At 55.0% G+C, this 16,383-nt stretch overlaps 1 protein-coding gene across 8 annotated transcripts in view; it reads left to right on the top strand.

The window, feature by feature from the left end:
• Positions 1-14,545, top strand: part of ABCC8 (ATP binding cassette subfamily C member 8) — a gene marked incomplete at both ends in the record, with an annotated part of 75,934 nt that extends 61,389 nt beyond the window's left edge. For 5 of the 8 annotated variants that reach the window (XM_082660675.1, XM_082660673.1, XM_082660674.1 and 2 more), the window contains 16 exons: positions 724-823; positions 1,051-1,292; positions 1,395-1,561; positions 2,671-2,740; positions 3,236-3,393; positions 5,095-5,187; positions 9,095-9,197; positions 9,739-9,852; positions 10,203-10,323; positions 10,474-10,604; positions 11,448-11,526; positions 11,733-11,841; positions 12,245-12,348; positions 13,133-13,266; positions 13,729-13,791; positions 14,338-14,545. In XM_082660675.1, coding sequence (XP_082516801.1) covers positions 724-823; positions 1,051-1,292; positions 1,395-1,561; positions 2,671-2,740; positions 3,236-3,393; positions 5,095-5,187; positions 9,095-9,197; positions 9,739-9,852; positions 10,203-10,323; positions 10,474-10,604; positions 11,448-11,526; positions 11,733-11,841; positions 12,245-12,348; positions 13,133-13,266; positions 13,729-13,791; positions 14,338-14,475 — 1,926 coding nt within the window. Of the gene's footprint in view, positions 1-706; positions 824-1,050; positions 1,293-1,388; positions 1,562-2,670; positions 2,741-3,235; positions 3,394-5,094; positions 5,188-9,094; positions 9,198-9,738; positions 9,853-10,202; positions 10,324-10,473; positions 10,605-11,447; positions 11,527-11,732; positions 11,842-12,244; positions 12,349-13,132; positions 13,267-13,728; positions 13,807-14,337 lie in introns of those variants that run through there. The other 3 variants (XM_082660670.1, XM_082660669.1, XM_082660676.1) reach the window with 2 other exon arrangements.
• Between the last annotated feature and the right edge of the window lie 1,838 nt (positions 14,546-16,383).

The raw sequence follows: 16,383 nt of genomic DNA, 5'->3' as shown, positions 1-16,383 counted from the left end.
TCCCCTTATCCTGAGATAGTCAGGTACCATTCAGTTACAAAGCTTCAGATAACCAATGCAAACTGGCTAAGCAAAGAAGAAAAAAGGGTGGGTAGTTAAGGATTTAGTGGCTCAAGAAACTGGAGAGTCAATGCCATAGCTTCAGGTGGAGCTAGATCCAGGTAGTCAAGCAATATCATCAGGAATCTATTTCTCACCATCCCTTGGCTCTACTCACCTCACATTGGCTTCATTCTCATATAACAATGAGGGCCATTGGCAATCTCAGGTTTCCATTCTCCCAGGTCAACAGCTCTGCCAGAAGGAAAGTGCCTCTTTCATGACAGTTTAGCAAAGTCCCAGGGCTGACTCTTATTGGTCCGATTTGGTCATGTGCCCACCCCAAACAAATCACTGTGGTCAGGGATGTGGAATGGGAAGATTGACCAGTCCTGGGTCACGTGCACACCCCAGGAGCAAGGGAGAATGATCAGCCCCCTGTCACAGAGACTAAGAATGGGGGAGAGGCGGTCTCCCACAGGGATATAGGGGTGCTGGTAGCTGATGAAGGGGAAGGAAGAAATTCTGGCAGGCAAACGTGTCCATCTGGACACGGCAACCTGGAAACTGACAGCGGCAACCTGGAAACTGACACCGGACATCACTGGGGGTGCTTGCCCCCCTACCCTCCCTTTTCCCCTCTGCACACCCCAAGGACGTCGGCCAGACCCATCTGTCTTTCAGGAGACCATTGTGGAGCGAAAAGCCGCAGAGCCACCCCAGGGCCTGCCCCGGGCCATGTCCTCGAGAGATGGCCTCCTGCAGGATGAGGAAGAAGAGGAAGGTACAGACAGTGGGACTGGAGTGAAATCATGGCCTGAGGTCTGATCAACCATGAGGAGACTAAGGTTTGGGGTTCTGGGAGTGGGGAGATAGTGTGCCTCTGATGAAATCCCATCCCATCTGTGTGCCTCAGTCTTTCCATCTGTAAGTGGGGCTGACACACCCCCCTGGTTCCCCTCAGAGGGGTGTGCAGTGTGAAGCCACAGGGAGGGTTCTTACGGCCTGCAGAGGAGGCGGCCGAGAGTGAGGAGGAGGACAACTTGTCGTCGGTGCTGCACCAGCGCGCCAAGATCCCGTGGCGGGCCTGCAGCAAGTACCTGTCCTCGGCCGGCATCCTGCTTCTCTCACTGCTCGTCTTCTCCCAGCTGCTCAAGCACATGGTCTTGGTGGCCATTGACTACTGGCTGGCCAAGTGGACTGACAGCGCCCTGATCCTGAGCCCCACGTCCAGGAACTGCTCCCTCAGCCAGGTGTGGCCAGCAGCCCCAGTGCCGGGGCTGGGGTGGGGGGAGGGCTGAGCATGGACACCCCCGCCCCCCACAGGACCCTGCCTCATTCTCTGCCAGGCCCAGGAGTGCTCCCTCGACCAGACCGTCTACGCCATGGTGTTCACAGTGCTCTGCAGTCTGGGCATCGTGCTGTGCCTTGTCACATCCATCACAGTGGAGTGGACAGGCCTGAAGGTGGCCAAGAGGTTGCACTGTAGCCTGCTAAACCAGATCATCCTGGCTCCCATGAGGTAGGCCTCTCCCCTGGCTGTGCTGGGCTATGGGCAAGTCATTGTTCTCTGGGCCTCAGGTCTCCCATCAATAAAATGGGGATATACGATCTCTGTCGCAGGCTTCTGGGGGTGACTCAAGGAGATGATGTGAGAAAAGTGCCCTCCTCGGTGCAGAAAGCAGAGGGAAACTGGCATGTACTCAGCCAGACATGGTGCTAGGAATCTTACATGGTTAGCTCATCTAATTGTCACCACAGCCCTTCACAGCGAGTGTCTGCAGGCTCTGCGTAAATGTTAGTTTCCCCTCCCTAGTCAGGTACCACCCACGGTTCAGCTCTCACCTCCCCTGCCTCTCTCTCCGCCCGCAGCCATTCTGCAGGTTCTGACCCCAGGGACACACAGGGAAGCTGTTCTCATCCTCCGTAATGGGATGGATAAAACCCCCAAAGGCTGCTTGGTGTGAAAGAGGTTTAAGGCTGTCGCAGCCCAATTGGCTGGCTAACTCGGTTTACAAATACAGTAGGCAAACAGCTTATCTGGCCCCTCCTTAATGCCAGACCTCACCATCTGCACTTTTTACTTTTCAGCCTTGTGAGCACTCTGTGGCCCACAGACACGGCCTCCAGGTTTACTTACCCTCTATTTGTCCAGATCTGTGGTTCTGAAATCCTCTTGTTGGGGTTGTGCCGGTTCTGGGTCACAGCCGGAGTGCTGACAGCTGGAGTGGCCTTGCAGGGTCAGCCGGCCAACAAGCTGCCCCGGGGCCCTGTCCCCTCCCCACCCTGGGAGAGTTGTCCCTCTGGAGAGAACTCTGTGTCCCTAGGAGGACACAGAGGGAGTCCTGAGTGTGTCGGGCAGAGCGATAAGCTGAGAACGGTGGCAGAGGTCACACATGGGCTGTAGGGTCAGAGAGGCTGGGGAGGGGCCAGCACTCCTTTGCGTGGCCACCCGGATTCTCAGCGACACAGGCCAGATGTCTACAGACCTGCAAAGGCGCATGCCCCTGGGAAAGCAGACCTGGGGATGACCCCATAGACATTGAAACGAAAGAAATAACTGTCCTCCTTCAGTAAACAGGAAGGAAATCAGTAAACATATGAGTAACTGCTCCTCTGGTTACCTCTTAGGTTTTTCGAGACCACACCCCTTGGAAGCATCCTGAACAGGTTCTCATCCGATTGTAACACCATCGACCAGGTACACAGGACGGCGATGCATTTCCGCAGTTCAGAGAGGCCAGGCCCCCAGGAGCTTTTCCTGTCTGGCACTGGCTTCCCCAGATCAGAGCCTTGGGGTAGGAACCCAGTGGCCCCCATCTGATTATAATGCTGCCTCAGGACCTGGGGCCTCCCCTGGGAGACCCTCCTAATAAGGCTGAAGGAAACCACATCCCTTTGGCTTCCATCCAAGCCCACTCTGGCTCACAATAAGGTTGCAAACATACTCTAAACCAAGGTGACTGATTTTGTGGAGAATATTCATTTCCATTTAGCCTGTGTTCTTTATTTGCCATCATACTAGATGGTGAAAAACAAAGCTCTAATTCCTGTTCTCAGGGAGCCTACAGCGTAGCTGCCGGGGTAAGACATGCACCCGTAATAAAGGAAGAGAGCAAAATATGACTCCAGGTAACACACTGAAGGCCATCAAATACCCAAACTCACCTCCCTTTCTCACCCTCCCCTCCTGCAGCACATCCCGTCCACGCTGGAGTGCCTGAGCCGCTCCACCCTGCTCTGTGTCTCAGCTCTGGCCGTCATCTCCTATGTCACACCTGTGTTCCTCGTGGCCCTCCTGCCCCTGGCTGTCGTGTGCTACTTCATCCAGAAGTACTTCCGGGTGGCATCCAGGTGATGGCAGCACTTGCCAGGGGGTGAGGGATGGGAAGTTCTTTGCAACAGGCACTTCAGCACAGTTATTAGAATCATCATCGTAGAAGCAGTAGAGTCGTGTCCCCCAAAACAATGGAAAATTGAAGTATTCATATTCCACTACCCTAATATAACCATCTGTCAGCACGCACACACTGCAGTTACTAGTTGAACTGTTTCCTTGGGTGATATGCTCAGGACTGGGATCGCTAGGTCAGGGTGTAGGCACGTGATTATGCCCTTCGTTCGTTTTGCCAAAGTGCTTCCCGGGAGGATTGTATGATTCCAGTGTCCAGGCTGACGGCTGATGCATAAAATCAGAGGGCACCTGATGTGAGGGGTCTTATGGCAACCAGACCTCCCAACCCACGTGATCCAGAGCGTGGCTAGAAGCCTGGACCCGAGGGAGCCTCTCACGGCCTTTCGCGTTGATCACATTCGCCTTCATGAGCCTTGGAGCCACGCATGACTCTTTCCTACTCAAAATTGTCTAAGAATGTTCTCTTGGAAGTTCTTTCTGGGAGTGATTCTGTTAAGCTCATAGATTCAAAGATTTGTAGGGACAATTTTTAAGAATCTTTAGGCCAGTGTGTCTCAAACTGCCAATCACAACCTATCAGTGGGTCATGAAATGGGTATCATAGATCACAACCCGTAACTTTTTTAATGAAATAGAATAGAAAATATGAGACTGTATTCACATAGTAACAGTAAGCTTTGCTTGATGAAACCTTTGTTTTGGTCATGTATGGGGGTGTGTGTGTACTGATTCGTGATACAAAATGTGTTTCTTACTAGGAGTTGTGGTCAGAAAGGTTAAGTACCTCTCTCAAGTCCACAGAGTTTGTTAGAAATGAGTCAAAATACTGATTGGCTATGATAATAATAATGAAATTTAGATACATTTTGGCCACAATTACCCTGCCCACAAGGATCACGATTGGTATAAACGGCTTTTTGCCTGGATGATCCAGAATCCCCTGGTACCCACATGGAACATAGTGCGCTGATATTCACAAAATCACAGTGGCTTTTGAAACACCATACAAGCTGATCTACAAGGTTCATTTCTTCTGCCAGAGAAACCACCCTGTTCCCCTGGCACCCACTCTGGCCCTGGGGACAGTTTGTCCAGGAAAGCTGCTTCCTGCATTCCCAAGCTGACCCCCTTGGCACTAATACACTTGTCAAGGTGCAGCTGTGGGGAGCAGGAATAATTCCGTTGCCACGGAAACCACTGGCCTTACCCTCTCCAGGAGCTCTTTAAATCCAAAGCCTGTGGTGGTTATCAGGGAGGGGACTGATAGCGTGGAGTTTGGTCTTTCTGTTCCTTTGACTAGCTGTTCAAGTTGTTCGCCTGTGAAAGGGAACTAACACTGCTGCAGAGTGAGGCAGTGCGGCAAAGCAAATAGATAGGTGCAGACGTGAGGTGGACGATGCCCAGGATAACAGTAACCGTTCAGCATGCTCTGCTTAAGCATCTACATAAACGAGCTCATCCAGTCCTCACGACTGCTTGATGGGGTGGTACCCTTGTCTCCCCTCTTTACAGGCGAGAAACTGAGGCCTAGAGAGGTGAAGCTATTTGCCCGCACTGTAGTAGGAGGTGGAGCTAGGATTCAGACCCAGGCTGAGCCCTGAGCTGCCCTCTTAACCATTCGGCTCTGCTTCCCTGCACAGGGACCTGCAGCAGCTGGACGACACCACCCAGCTCCCGCTGCTCTCGCACTTTGCCGAAACCGTGGAAGGTCTCACCACCATCCGGGCCTTCAGGTACCAGATTCACCCTGGGGGGGTAGGGGGGTGGGGATGGAGCCAGGGTCACAGGTCATGAGATTCAATTCTCAGGGCTCTGCTTAGGAAAGCCCAGGACACATGTCTCCCACCCCCTCATCAGTCCCCAAGGCCAGTCCACCCAGGGTGTCAGGTCTAGTGGGCTCTAGCGGCATGATCCAGAGAGGAGAATCTCAGGCCTAGAGCCAAGCCCATGGCCTCTGTGAACTAAGGCAAAACATGAAAAGAGAAAAGGCTGGGACAATTCCTCACAAATCAATGCTGGAAAGGCCCTTACATGGTGTGGGCCAGCCCTGAGGCCATCTTTCATTGAGACTCTCCTGTGAGCCAAACACTATGCTGAGTACTTTACCTGCCAGTCTCATTCATTCTGCACTGCAATCTGAAACGGAAAGCTTGATTATTCCCAGTTCTCAGATAAGGACATTGAGGCTCTCTGTAAGGTCCCACAAAGTACAGATTTGAACCTGCTTATTCATTCAACAAACATTTACTGAGTGTTCACCAAGCCCCACACCAGGCACTAAAAAGACAAAAATGAGTCAGATGAGCCCCTGCCCTGAAAGCATTTACAGTCCAGGCTTTGAGCAGGCCAGGGCAAACCCATGTGACAAGTACTCTGAAAGAAAGGGGGACACAGGCTCTGGGAACATAGAAGGGAGGCAGTCATGGAAGGCTTCATTGAGGAGGTGTCATTAGTGCTAGGACTCAAAGAGGAGATAAGACTTCACCAGGCTGGAGGAACTCTCCCAAAACTTCAGTTTCAGTTCCTCCAAAACTCCCACCATCCTCTTGCCACTCTGAGTTGTGATATTGGGCTTGACAGAAGCATCTGAGGCTGCCTTGGGAGTGGAGGGGGCTGTTGCTCCCCACCTCAGTCTCTGTCTGAAGTATTAGGGCATCTCTCCTCCAGATAGACAGGCCAGAGACCCCTGACCCAGATACTGGGGCTCTGGTCTCTAAGCCTCACCCAGAGAATGATTCTAGGTTATTTTTAGGATGGCACAGCTGTGCGGGGCATGACAGTAACCATGTGACACCAGCCTTGTGTCCAGTAACCCTAGGACTCAAGGGCCAGCTGACAGGGTTTGAGGAGGCTTGCCTGCATCTCCTCCCTCCAACCCCCAAAGTCTAGCTGCTGCCCTGGGAGAGGTGCCCAGGCTCCTGGCACAGCACCGCAGCCCCAGTTCACTCTCTGGGGCATCTGGGGCCGATGGGAGGTCCTCTTTGGGGTCTTGTCCTAGTAAAGCAAAGCAAAGCAGAGCTCTGCCATGGCCTTGGCTCTGCTCCCTGGACATCCCCTGCCACTGTGCTGCCTGTGCTGTCTTCCCCACAGAAGCTCCCTGGAGCCTGGCATGACTCCAGGGTTTCCTTCCAGCCTCCTCCTCTTCTCAAGCCTGAACTCCCCAGTTTCTTCACCTTCCAGACCCCTCAACACTCCTGGGCCAATCTCTACTCTAAGTTTCGGTGATGCTCCTCTTAGAATTGATATCCTGGAGGCCTTTGGGCAGGACCTGGGGCAGAGAGAGTGCGACTTTCCTAGAGTGGGCCAGACCCTTCAGTAGGATCTGAGTGTATGCCCACATCCTGCAACCAGCCTCAGACCAAGCCAGTGGTTAGCCAGAGAAACTGCTGCCTGGGAGGCCTCCCACACCCTGCGCTGTCACGGTCAATGAGTTTTAAATTTGAGTGAAGGACTTTTTACATCATCCCTGGATGTGTTGAATTCATTGGCTTTTTGCCCAGAGGCCTGTCCTGCTGAGAGCTACCTGGCATTTATTGGTTGTACACTTCCCACGTGCCAGGTATGTGTGTGGGTTATTACATTTAATCCTCGTAAGAGCCTCATGACATAGGCAGGAGAAGCCACGCTGTACAGCTGAGGCTGAGTATCCAGCCCAAGGTCACACAGACAGTGAGAGCTGGTGCTGGGCTGGGAACCCAGGCCTGGCTGACCTTCCGGGTTTTTCTGGAGGCCCTGCTTTTTCCCAAGAAAAGTTTCAAGGGTGCCCAACACTGAATGGTGGTTTCAGTCCATGTAGGAACTATTACTATCCCCATTTTACTGGTGAGGAGACTGAGCCTTGGTCCTGAGGCACAGCCTGTAAATAATAATTCTCAGACTCCAACCGGGGTCCACATGGCCCCCAAGCTGGGGCTCTTCCCACATTCCTTATTCCGTCATACACCTACCACAGAAGCTCCCATCTCACGCACACTCTCATGCACACCCACCCCTCAGGCCAGTCACACACCCCTCAGACTCCCCAGTCACTCACATGCACTCACACATACATACACATCTACAACACCCACTTACTCACACAGACCCTCAGACCGATGGTTTCACTCTCCCCTCAGACACATCACCCACACACACACATCGACCCTGCGGCTGGGCGATCACACCCTCTCACAACTCAGAGACTTGCTTTGCTCTCCTCAGACACATGATTCAGACGCAGGCCCTCCACCCAGAAAAAATCGAAGCAGAACAAACAGCTTCTGGGAGTGAAAAGCAAATACCCACGAGATCCATCTTGAGTTCTTCTGAGTCCCCTCAGTTGTTTCCCTGAGAGCATACGCTGAGACAGCTTTCATTCATTCTTGCATTCACCATCAAACAAGTACACCTGCCCCCTCTTCTAGGCCTGGCGCAAAGTCTGAAGGGGTGGCCAAGGAGAGCGACACCAGGAGCCCAGGCTTGTCAGAGGGAAGAGGCAGATCCCTACAAAGTAACCCAAGGGAGAACGTGATGAGGGCACGAGGGCAGGAAAGAAGCCTCCAGAGTTCCTGGTACAGAGAGGTCCCATCTATCTTAGAGGGTCAGGGAAGGTTCATTCGTTTGACAGATATTTATTGACAGTGCCAGGTGCTGGGGATACATTAGTGACCAAAACCAACATGGTCTCCATCCTCATGGAGTTTACAGTCTAGTGAGGGAGATGGACACTAAACAGCTAGAGAAATTAGCATATGAGCAGAGGTTATGAAATAAACAGGCTGCAGAGATGGAGAAAAAGAGGCCAGGAAAGGCCACTCTGAGGAGGTGCCACTTAAGGTAAAGCCTGAAAGTGGAGAGGAGTCAGCCTTGGGAAGAGCAGAGGAGAAAGCCTTCCAGGCAGAGGGAACAGCATGTTCAAAGGCCCTGGGGTGGGGAAGAACTTGGCATGGTCACAAAACTGAAAAAAGGCAAGTAAAGTAATAAATTACTTTACTGTAATTTCTGTGTCTGCAACACAGTGAGCAAGGGAATTTGTGGCATGGAAGGAGGTGGGTGAGGTTGGCAGGAGCTGGCTCACACAGGCTTCTGGCAAGGAGGTGGTTCTTTATCCGAAAAGTCATTCATATTCTTAGCAGGGGAGAGATAGGATGCAATTTATGACTTAGAAAGATGATGCTGGCTGCTGTGTGGAGGGTAGACTGAAGGGAGATAGCAGGGAGACCTATCAGGAAGCTGATACAATAGTCCAAGTGAGTTTGCAGTGGGCAGGAAGCAGGCCAGAGGCAGGCAGAGGCCAGGGCTATTTTGGAGAAAGAAATAAGAGGACTGAGGGATTAGATGTGAATCCCGATGATTCCTGGGTTTCCAGCCTGAGCGCCTGGGTGGGTGGAGGTGGACTTTATTGTAACAGGGAAGCCCTGCAGAGGAGAACAGGTCTTGGGGTGAAAACAAGCGTTTGAAGGAGTTGGCACCTTTGACAGGTTTGAATAAGCAGGAGGGAGCTGGGAAGGAGTTCCAGGAAGGAGTGGCATCCATAAGGTGGCAGAGGTGGCATGTCTGGGGGCTGCTGAGGCCCAGGCAGCCCCCTCTGCAGGTGAGGAAAGTCCCGGGGGCTACACGGACCAAGGTTATTCCCCCTCACCCTCCCCATCCTCCCCCCAGGTACGAGGCCCGGTTCCAGCAGAAGCTCCTTGAATACACGGACTCCAACAACATCGCCTCCCTCTTCCTGACGGCCGCCAACAGGTGGCTCGAAGTTCGCATGGCAAGTGGCCCCCAGCTCCCCGCACCCCCGGGACAGGGGGTTTTCATAGGGCTGTGCAGCCAGAGCAAGGGCCAAACAGGGACCGGAGGGTGGGAAGAGAGGACGGATACCGGCCTGGTGTGCATTCGGGGTGGGCATCGAGCCCTCCTGCTTCTCCCAACTCTGCTGGTCCTCCCTGTGTCTGACCTGAGCCCTCCCTTCCTTATATCACTGCCTGGAGGCTTGTGTGTCTGAGGTGTGTGCCAAGAGCGAGAACAGTTGTGTGTTTAGCTGTGACAGGTGTGTCTGAAGTGGGTCATATGACAGGTGTGGGCCAGCTGGTGAGGCATGCGTGCTGGCCTTGGGGGTGGGGGGAGCAGAGCTGTGTGCATACGTTGTCTACTGGGACTCCAGCCTTCACAGCCTCCTGTGTGTCTGATGATGTGTTGCGGGGCTGGGGTTGAGTCTCGGCTGAGCTGCTGTGTGCCCTGAAGGGAGTGAGGGGTAGGGATGCTGTGCCTTCAACCCCTGAGGGTCCAGGCCAGCTCCACTCCCTCTGCAGGAGTACATTGGTGCATGTGTGGTCCTCATCGCGGCCGTGACCTCCATCTCCAACTCCCTGCACAGGGAGCTCTCTGCTGGCCTGGTGGGCCTGGGCCTTACCTACGCCTTAATGGTGAGTGGCAGCAGGTGGGGCAGGGGAGGAGTCAGACACCAGCCCCTGGGGAAGCCCAGGGCACCTTCCCTGACTGAGACGCTCCCAGGCCTTAACCCAAGCTATACCGAGTCTGATGCCAGAGGGACCATGTGGACAGGAGGGCTTACTGCAGGTCCCTGCCCCTTCACCCAGGCCTGGGCCCCAGGCGGGGGTGGGTGAGGATCCACACTCACTGTAACCTCCATGGATGGCCCCCTGGACAGTCAGCGGTGGGCAGCAAAAGGCATCCTCACCTGTAAGAAGAGCCATCCTGGTGGCCAGGGACAGGACCAAGTGATCACTAACTGTGAACGGCTTGCTCCCCACAGGTGTCCAACTACCTCAATTGGATGGTGAGGAACCTAGCGGACATGGAGCTCCAGCTGGGGGCTGTGAAACGCATCCATGGGCTCCTGAACACTGAAGCAGAGTGCTACGAGGGGCTGCTGGGTGAGGGGCGCGGGAGGACTTCTGGGGAAAGGACCCAGCGTGGATGTGTGTTTGGGTTGAGGGGAACATGAGGAGCCTGGGGGCAGGAGGGCATGCCTGGATACCAGCTGTGGCCCACACCTGGCAGCTGACCCCCAGCCCGGCCCCCAGCACCATCGCTGATCCCGAAGAACTGGCCAGACCAAGGGAAAATCCAGATCCAGAACCTGAGTGTGCGCTACGACAGCTCCCTGAAGCCAGTGCTGAAGCACGTCAACGCCCTCATCTCCCCAGGACAGAAGGTCAGGGGAGCGGGGAGGGCAGAGGGCTGGACCGCCTCACAGAGTCACCTCCTGGCCCTCAGGGCCCCCCAGTCTCCCAGGCCCGGGCCTCTCGCCTTCTCCTCCTGCTGCCCTCACTCACCCGCCAAGGAGATGGACAGGACACCCCAGACTCCCCTGACTCAGAGGGGTTTTGTCAGGGCCCCCCACAAATGGTTAGGGGCTCTCCCAGGACACTGTACCCTGAACTTCAGAGCAGGGTCCTGGGGCAGAGAGTGAGGCCCTGTCCTGGGGAGGGAGCTCCTGTCTGGCACTCCGATCCGACTCTGACTGACTCCCCCCTCTCTCCCCCTCTGCTCCGACGCTGCCCCTCTCCTCCTGTCTCTTTGTCTCTGTCTCTCTCACTCTGTCATTGTCTGTGGCTGTCTGTCTCACTGTCTCTGACCTTTAGATGTACCTCTGTCCCTGCCTCTCTTATCCTTCTATATCACCACCTCTGTCTCCGTATCGGATGCGACGGGGTGAGAGGCGACTCCAGTTTAAGGTGGGGTACATCCTGTGCACTACGCTCAGCCACCCCGTGCCCTCCCGCCACACCCAGGCACATAGAGAGACACCCACGTCCCCAGCTCCTGCAGTCAGACATCTGCAGTCATGTACCACACCCAGCCAGCCAAGTAGGAGCCCCCTCTGGATCCACTGCAGGAAACAAGCCCAAACCCGGGCCCAGCCCTAGCTAAAGGGATGCTGGTCAGAACACCAGGACGAGAAGAGATGCTGGGGCTTCCCACACCTGCACAGCCCAGCACTAGAGGCTCCCAGACACCCCAGGTGCCCACAGCGTACCTGCTCCTCTCTTTCCAGATTGGGATCTGCGGCCGCACAGGCAGTGGGAAGTCCTCCTTCTCTCTTGCCTTCTTCCGCATGGTGGACATGTTCGAAGGTGAGCTGTGTGACGGGCACCCCTCATGTACCCACAGCCACCAGATGGGACCTCAGTCCTGGGTATGGTCAGACGTCACAGGAGGCCCAGCCATCGCTGCCTTCCCCCGCATCCTCATTGGGACCCATGTTGCAGGCAGACCCTGTCCCCAGTGCCACCGTGTCCCCGCTCCTTGGTGCCCCACCTGTGACACTGTCTGCATGCAGGGCGCATCATCATCGATGGCATCGACATCGCCAAACTGCCGCTGCACACCCTGCGCTCGCGTCTCTCCATCATCCTGCAGGACCCCGTCCTCTTCAGCGGCACCATCCGGTGAGCCCCCTGACCCCCGCCACCAGGCCCACCCCAGCCCCAGGCCTGGCTCCGCTCCTCCAGATCTGGGGCATAGAGAGGAAGGGGTGGACGAGCCTCCCTGGGCAAGCAGCCCTGCTCTAGCTCTGGGCATGAAGGGCTGGCGCGGGTTCTTTAAAGCTGCACGCTCATGCCTTTCTCTTTTCCGTTAGGCCTAGGCACTGGTAGGGGTCCCCCAACCCTCAAGCCTGGGATGCTTTCCTCCACCCACTGCCAGCACCTTGCTGCCCCCTCCCAGCCAGACCCCCAAGTCAATCAGTTCCCACTCACTGCTCCCTTCACCAGTCTCACCCTCTGCGCGTCCCCTGGGAATAGAGCCAGGACCCTGCTCCCCTCTCTAAGGACTTTGTGTGTCACCCTCCAGATTTAACCTGGACCCGGAGAAGAAGTGCTCTGACAGCACACTGTGGGAGGCCCTGGAGATAGCCCAGTTGAAGCTGGTGGTGAAGGCGCTGCCTGGAGGCCTCGGTAACTACTCCTGGCTGAGCACAGGCTGGGTACTAAAGGACGCTTGTAAGGGCTGGGAAGGGACAACTCACACCCGTGTCTTAGCTTTGCTCAGAGTTTAGAGTCTGGGGTCTGGCAGGATCCCAGAGACCATTAAGTTCTACTTCTCACTATACAGGAGCTCAGAGATGTCAAGTGATTTGTCCCAGGTCACACAACTGGTCAGTCAGGATCTGGCCTCTCCTACAGGGCACAGGGGTACAGTAAGGAGACAGAGCTTGCAAGTCCCCAATACCGTGATGGTATATTCAGCCCTGCCCTCCGCATCCACCTGCCTGCCCAGTTCTGCCCTGAGGGAGGAGAGGACTGACTAGAAATCACAGGCACAGGTCACTCATCGAGGCTACTGGGAAGACTGTGTCCCCACCCCGGGGGTCAGCAGAACCTTGGTGTATCTGTTGAAACCCCTGGGACTGGGGGCCGGCCAAGCCTTGGCTTCAGAAAATCACCCCACCAAGGCCTATACACATGCGGGACGGACACACTCTGTGCTGATGCGCCTCCCAGAACTGCCCAGGGCCACAGCCGTGCATAACTCCACGGAGCGCTCTTCTCTTTGTAACTCTAGCAGATGGCATCCGTGTTGTGTAAGGTGCAGCCACCCTGTGCACACCTGTACTCATGACACACCCCTACATATTTACCCCTGTACACACATTTCCTGAAACCCCAAGCCACTCCGTCCACTAAACTCACAACGCAGAATTAACTCAGCCCTGCGCCCCCTGCCTGGGGCTGTTTTCAGATGCCATCATCACGGAAGGCGGGGAAAACTTCAGCCAGGGCCAGAGGCAGCTGTTCTGCTTGGCCCGGGCCTTTGTGAGGAAGACCAGCATCTTCATCATGGACGAAGCCACGGCTTCCATTGACATGGCCACGGTCGGTGCTGGGCACACCCATGGGGTGGGGGTCTCGGAGAGGGTTTTCGGGGGTGTTAGGGAGAAGGTTGCACAAAATAGTCCTGAAACTCAAGTTGCCTTTAATATCGAGTCATATGGAGCAGAAAAGGCGACGGGCTGGGGGACCCTGATTCCAGCTAGTCTTAAGGCTGGAATATAACACACATACACACAAGCTGCACACGGACCCACAAATTTCACACCCATCCCCACAACCCAGCACACCCAGACACACTCACAGCACACACACATGCACACAGCTGAGCTCCCAACAGGTGGAACCCAGCCCCTGAACACTGGGAACCTGGTTGGTCCTATGGGGACTAGAGCCAGAGGGAGGGGGCGGGGCTAGGGTTGGGGTCAGATGGGAGCTGGGCCAGAAGCCAGGCCAGACCCCACCCACTGGGCAGGTGAGCCAACAGTTGCTGCTCCGACCTGGCAGGAGAACATCCTCCAGAAGGTGGTGATGACGGCCTTCGCAGACCGCACTGTGGTCACCATAGCGGTAAGGGGCCCATGATGGGGTACAGGGGGGACACCCAGAGAGACAGCTGGCCTCCTGAGGCTGTCATCAGTGGGCAGCCTCTGGGCTCACCTGCGCCTGGTAATCAAGAGAGGACCCTGTGGCAGTGCAGGGCAAGGAGTCTGGCAGACTTGCAGCGAGCCTGGATTGCAGGATTTGGGGTGTAGGAGGGTTTGTGCCTGAACTTCCCTCAGACCTCCCCTCTTTCTCCAGGTTCCAAGGTCCGCTCCTGTCCCAAGGCCCTGTGAGCTAGGATAGGGTTACTTCTCCAGAGCAAATGGGAGATGGGGGTGTTGGGAGAATCTCTGAGTCTTGAAGCCTGGAGGTGGGGCAGAGCTGAGACCTGGTGAGGGAGAGGGTGGCATTAGCAGATGGAGGGTTTGGAGTTACAGCCACCCCGGGAAAGGGCAGTCACCGCAGAGATAAGACATTCTGGCCACATGCCCCCTCCTCCAAGCTGCAGGAGGGATGCCTCAGCTGCCCCAGCCTGCCCCCCCCCACCCTGACAGCCCCTCCTGCCCCGCCCAGCACCGCGTGCACACCATCCTGAGTGCAGACCTGGTGATCGTCCTGAAGCGCGGCGCCATCCTTGAGTTCGACAAGCCAGAGAAGCTGCTCAGCCAGAAGGACAGCGTCTTCGCCTCTTTTGTCCGTGCAGACAAGTGACCTACCAGAGCCCATGTGCCATCCCATGCCCCACCCTGCCCCCACCTCCCGCCTGGGTTCTCTAACTGTAAAATCACTTGTAAATAAAGAGACTGGTTATTTCCTACCTGAGGCCGTGGGTCTGGTGGGCAGGGACTGGGGTGGACCGTGGGTCCCGTGGAAGCAGTCTGACTTTAGCATCAGGCAGACCTGACGAAGCTCTGTGAGTGTGGGCAAAAGCATGTTTCCTCACCTGTGACATGAGGGCTGTCTTAGTCTGCTAGGTCGTATTCGTCTGCTGCAACAAAATACCATAGCCTGGGTGGCTTAAACAGCAGAAATTTATTGCTGACAGTGCTGGAGGCTGGAAGTCCAAGATCAAAGTGTCGCAGGCTTGGTTTCTCCTGAGGCCTGTCTCCTCGGTTCCAGACAGCCACCTTCTAGCTGGGTCCTCATGCAGCCTTTCCTCTGTGTGCACACCCCTTTTATCTCTCTCTCTCCTTATTAGGATACTAGACATATTGGATGAGGCTGCACTCCTATGACCTCATTTAAACTAAATTACCTCTTCACTGGCCCTATCACATTGCAGGGGCTCCAATATATGAATTTTGGGGGGAATGCAATTCAGTCCATAACAGAGTTATAGTATTTTTGTGATTATCTCATCAGCTAAGGTAGCAGATCTGCATATATCTTGGTCCCTTTTCCTTCTCAGTTTAATTCTTGGATTAAAACTGTGGGTCCCCAGGTACCCCGGATTAGCATTATTTACATTGCAAATGACAGGAACCCAACTCAAAGTGGCTTAAACAGTGGAATTTATTATCCTATGTGATTGAGAAGACCAGGAGGTTACTACTTGAAGCACGGCTAGATCCAGGTGTTTGACATCAGGGGTGATGAATTCCATCTTCCTCTTCCTCCCCCATGACAGATGGCCACTAGCACCTCCAGCTTACATCCTACCCCTCTGAAAAAGAGAGGGGCCTGAATCACATATCCCCACCTCCATCCCACACATAGGGACATTCAGAAGTGGGAGAAGGGCGGCCCTTCAGAGAGAAAGCACAGTACATATGCCACAAGTCGGCCAGGTAGTGACTGGGACATACTGGGGCCCAGACACTGGGGAGACTAAAAAACAGCTGTCCTCAGACTCCACGTGCATCATGAGACATGAGTGTATACCTGTCCCACCAAGAAAGGAAGGTGCTTGTTTGCGTATCATTTTATTATCATTTACACGTTGCCTTCAGTACCGGCTGTACCAGGCCCTTGGGGTGCAGACCCAGGAGTCTTGGGCCTTCATCCTTGTTGTATGCAAGGGGGTCAGAGTCATACGGTGCAAAGAAAATCCACCAGTCATTGGAGAGGGGTCCAGCACAGACCCTTCTGGCTGTTCCAGGAGCCAGAGGAGCTCAGGAAAGGAGAGCTCTGTGAGGCCTGGCAGGCTCCTGGGAGAGGCAGGATTTAAGTTGGGCATGGGAAGGGTGGGAATTAGATAAGCAGAGAGCCTTGAATGCCAGGACAAGGAGTCTGGGACATGCCTATGCACAAAAGGAAGTGGAGAAGGTTTCTGAATGCGAAAGGGACCTGACAAGTGCAGTGTTTGGGGGAGATGAGTATGAGGAGGTGCAGGATGGAGCAGAGCAGGAGGCTGAGCCCTTTTGGTGGGGGGCTCGCCTTCCTGGCAAGCGAGGCCTCAGGGTCACGCTGTGAGGCAAGTCCTAGCCTTTCCAGCTCTGAGATGCCTCTGGGGGCCCGGAACTCCCTCCACCGTTGGGCCTCCCAGGAGCAGAGCCTAAGGAGGGAAAAGAGGATTCCCACCCCCATGCCTATGACCAGCCAAGGGATTAAAGGGAAGTAGCAAGGGCACAGGGGCACGTCACAGCTCACACTGAAGTCTTGCAGAGATGCCTCAGGCCA

This window comes from Grampus griseus, assembly GCF_964374135.1.
Source record: "Grampus griseus genome assembly, chromosome: 8".
NCBI lineage: Eukaryota > Metazoa > Chordata > Mammalia > Artiodactyla > Delphinidae > Grampus > Grampus griseus.
This window is presented reverse-complemented; position numbering and strand designations above follow the sequence as displayed.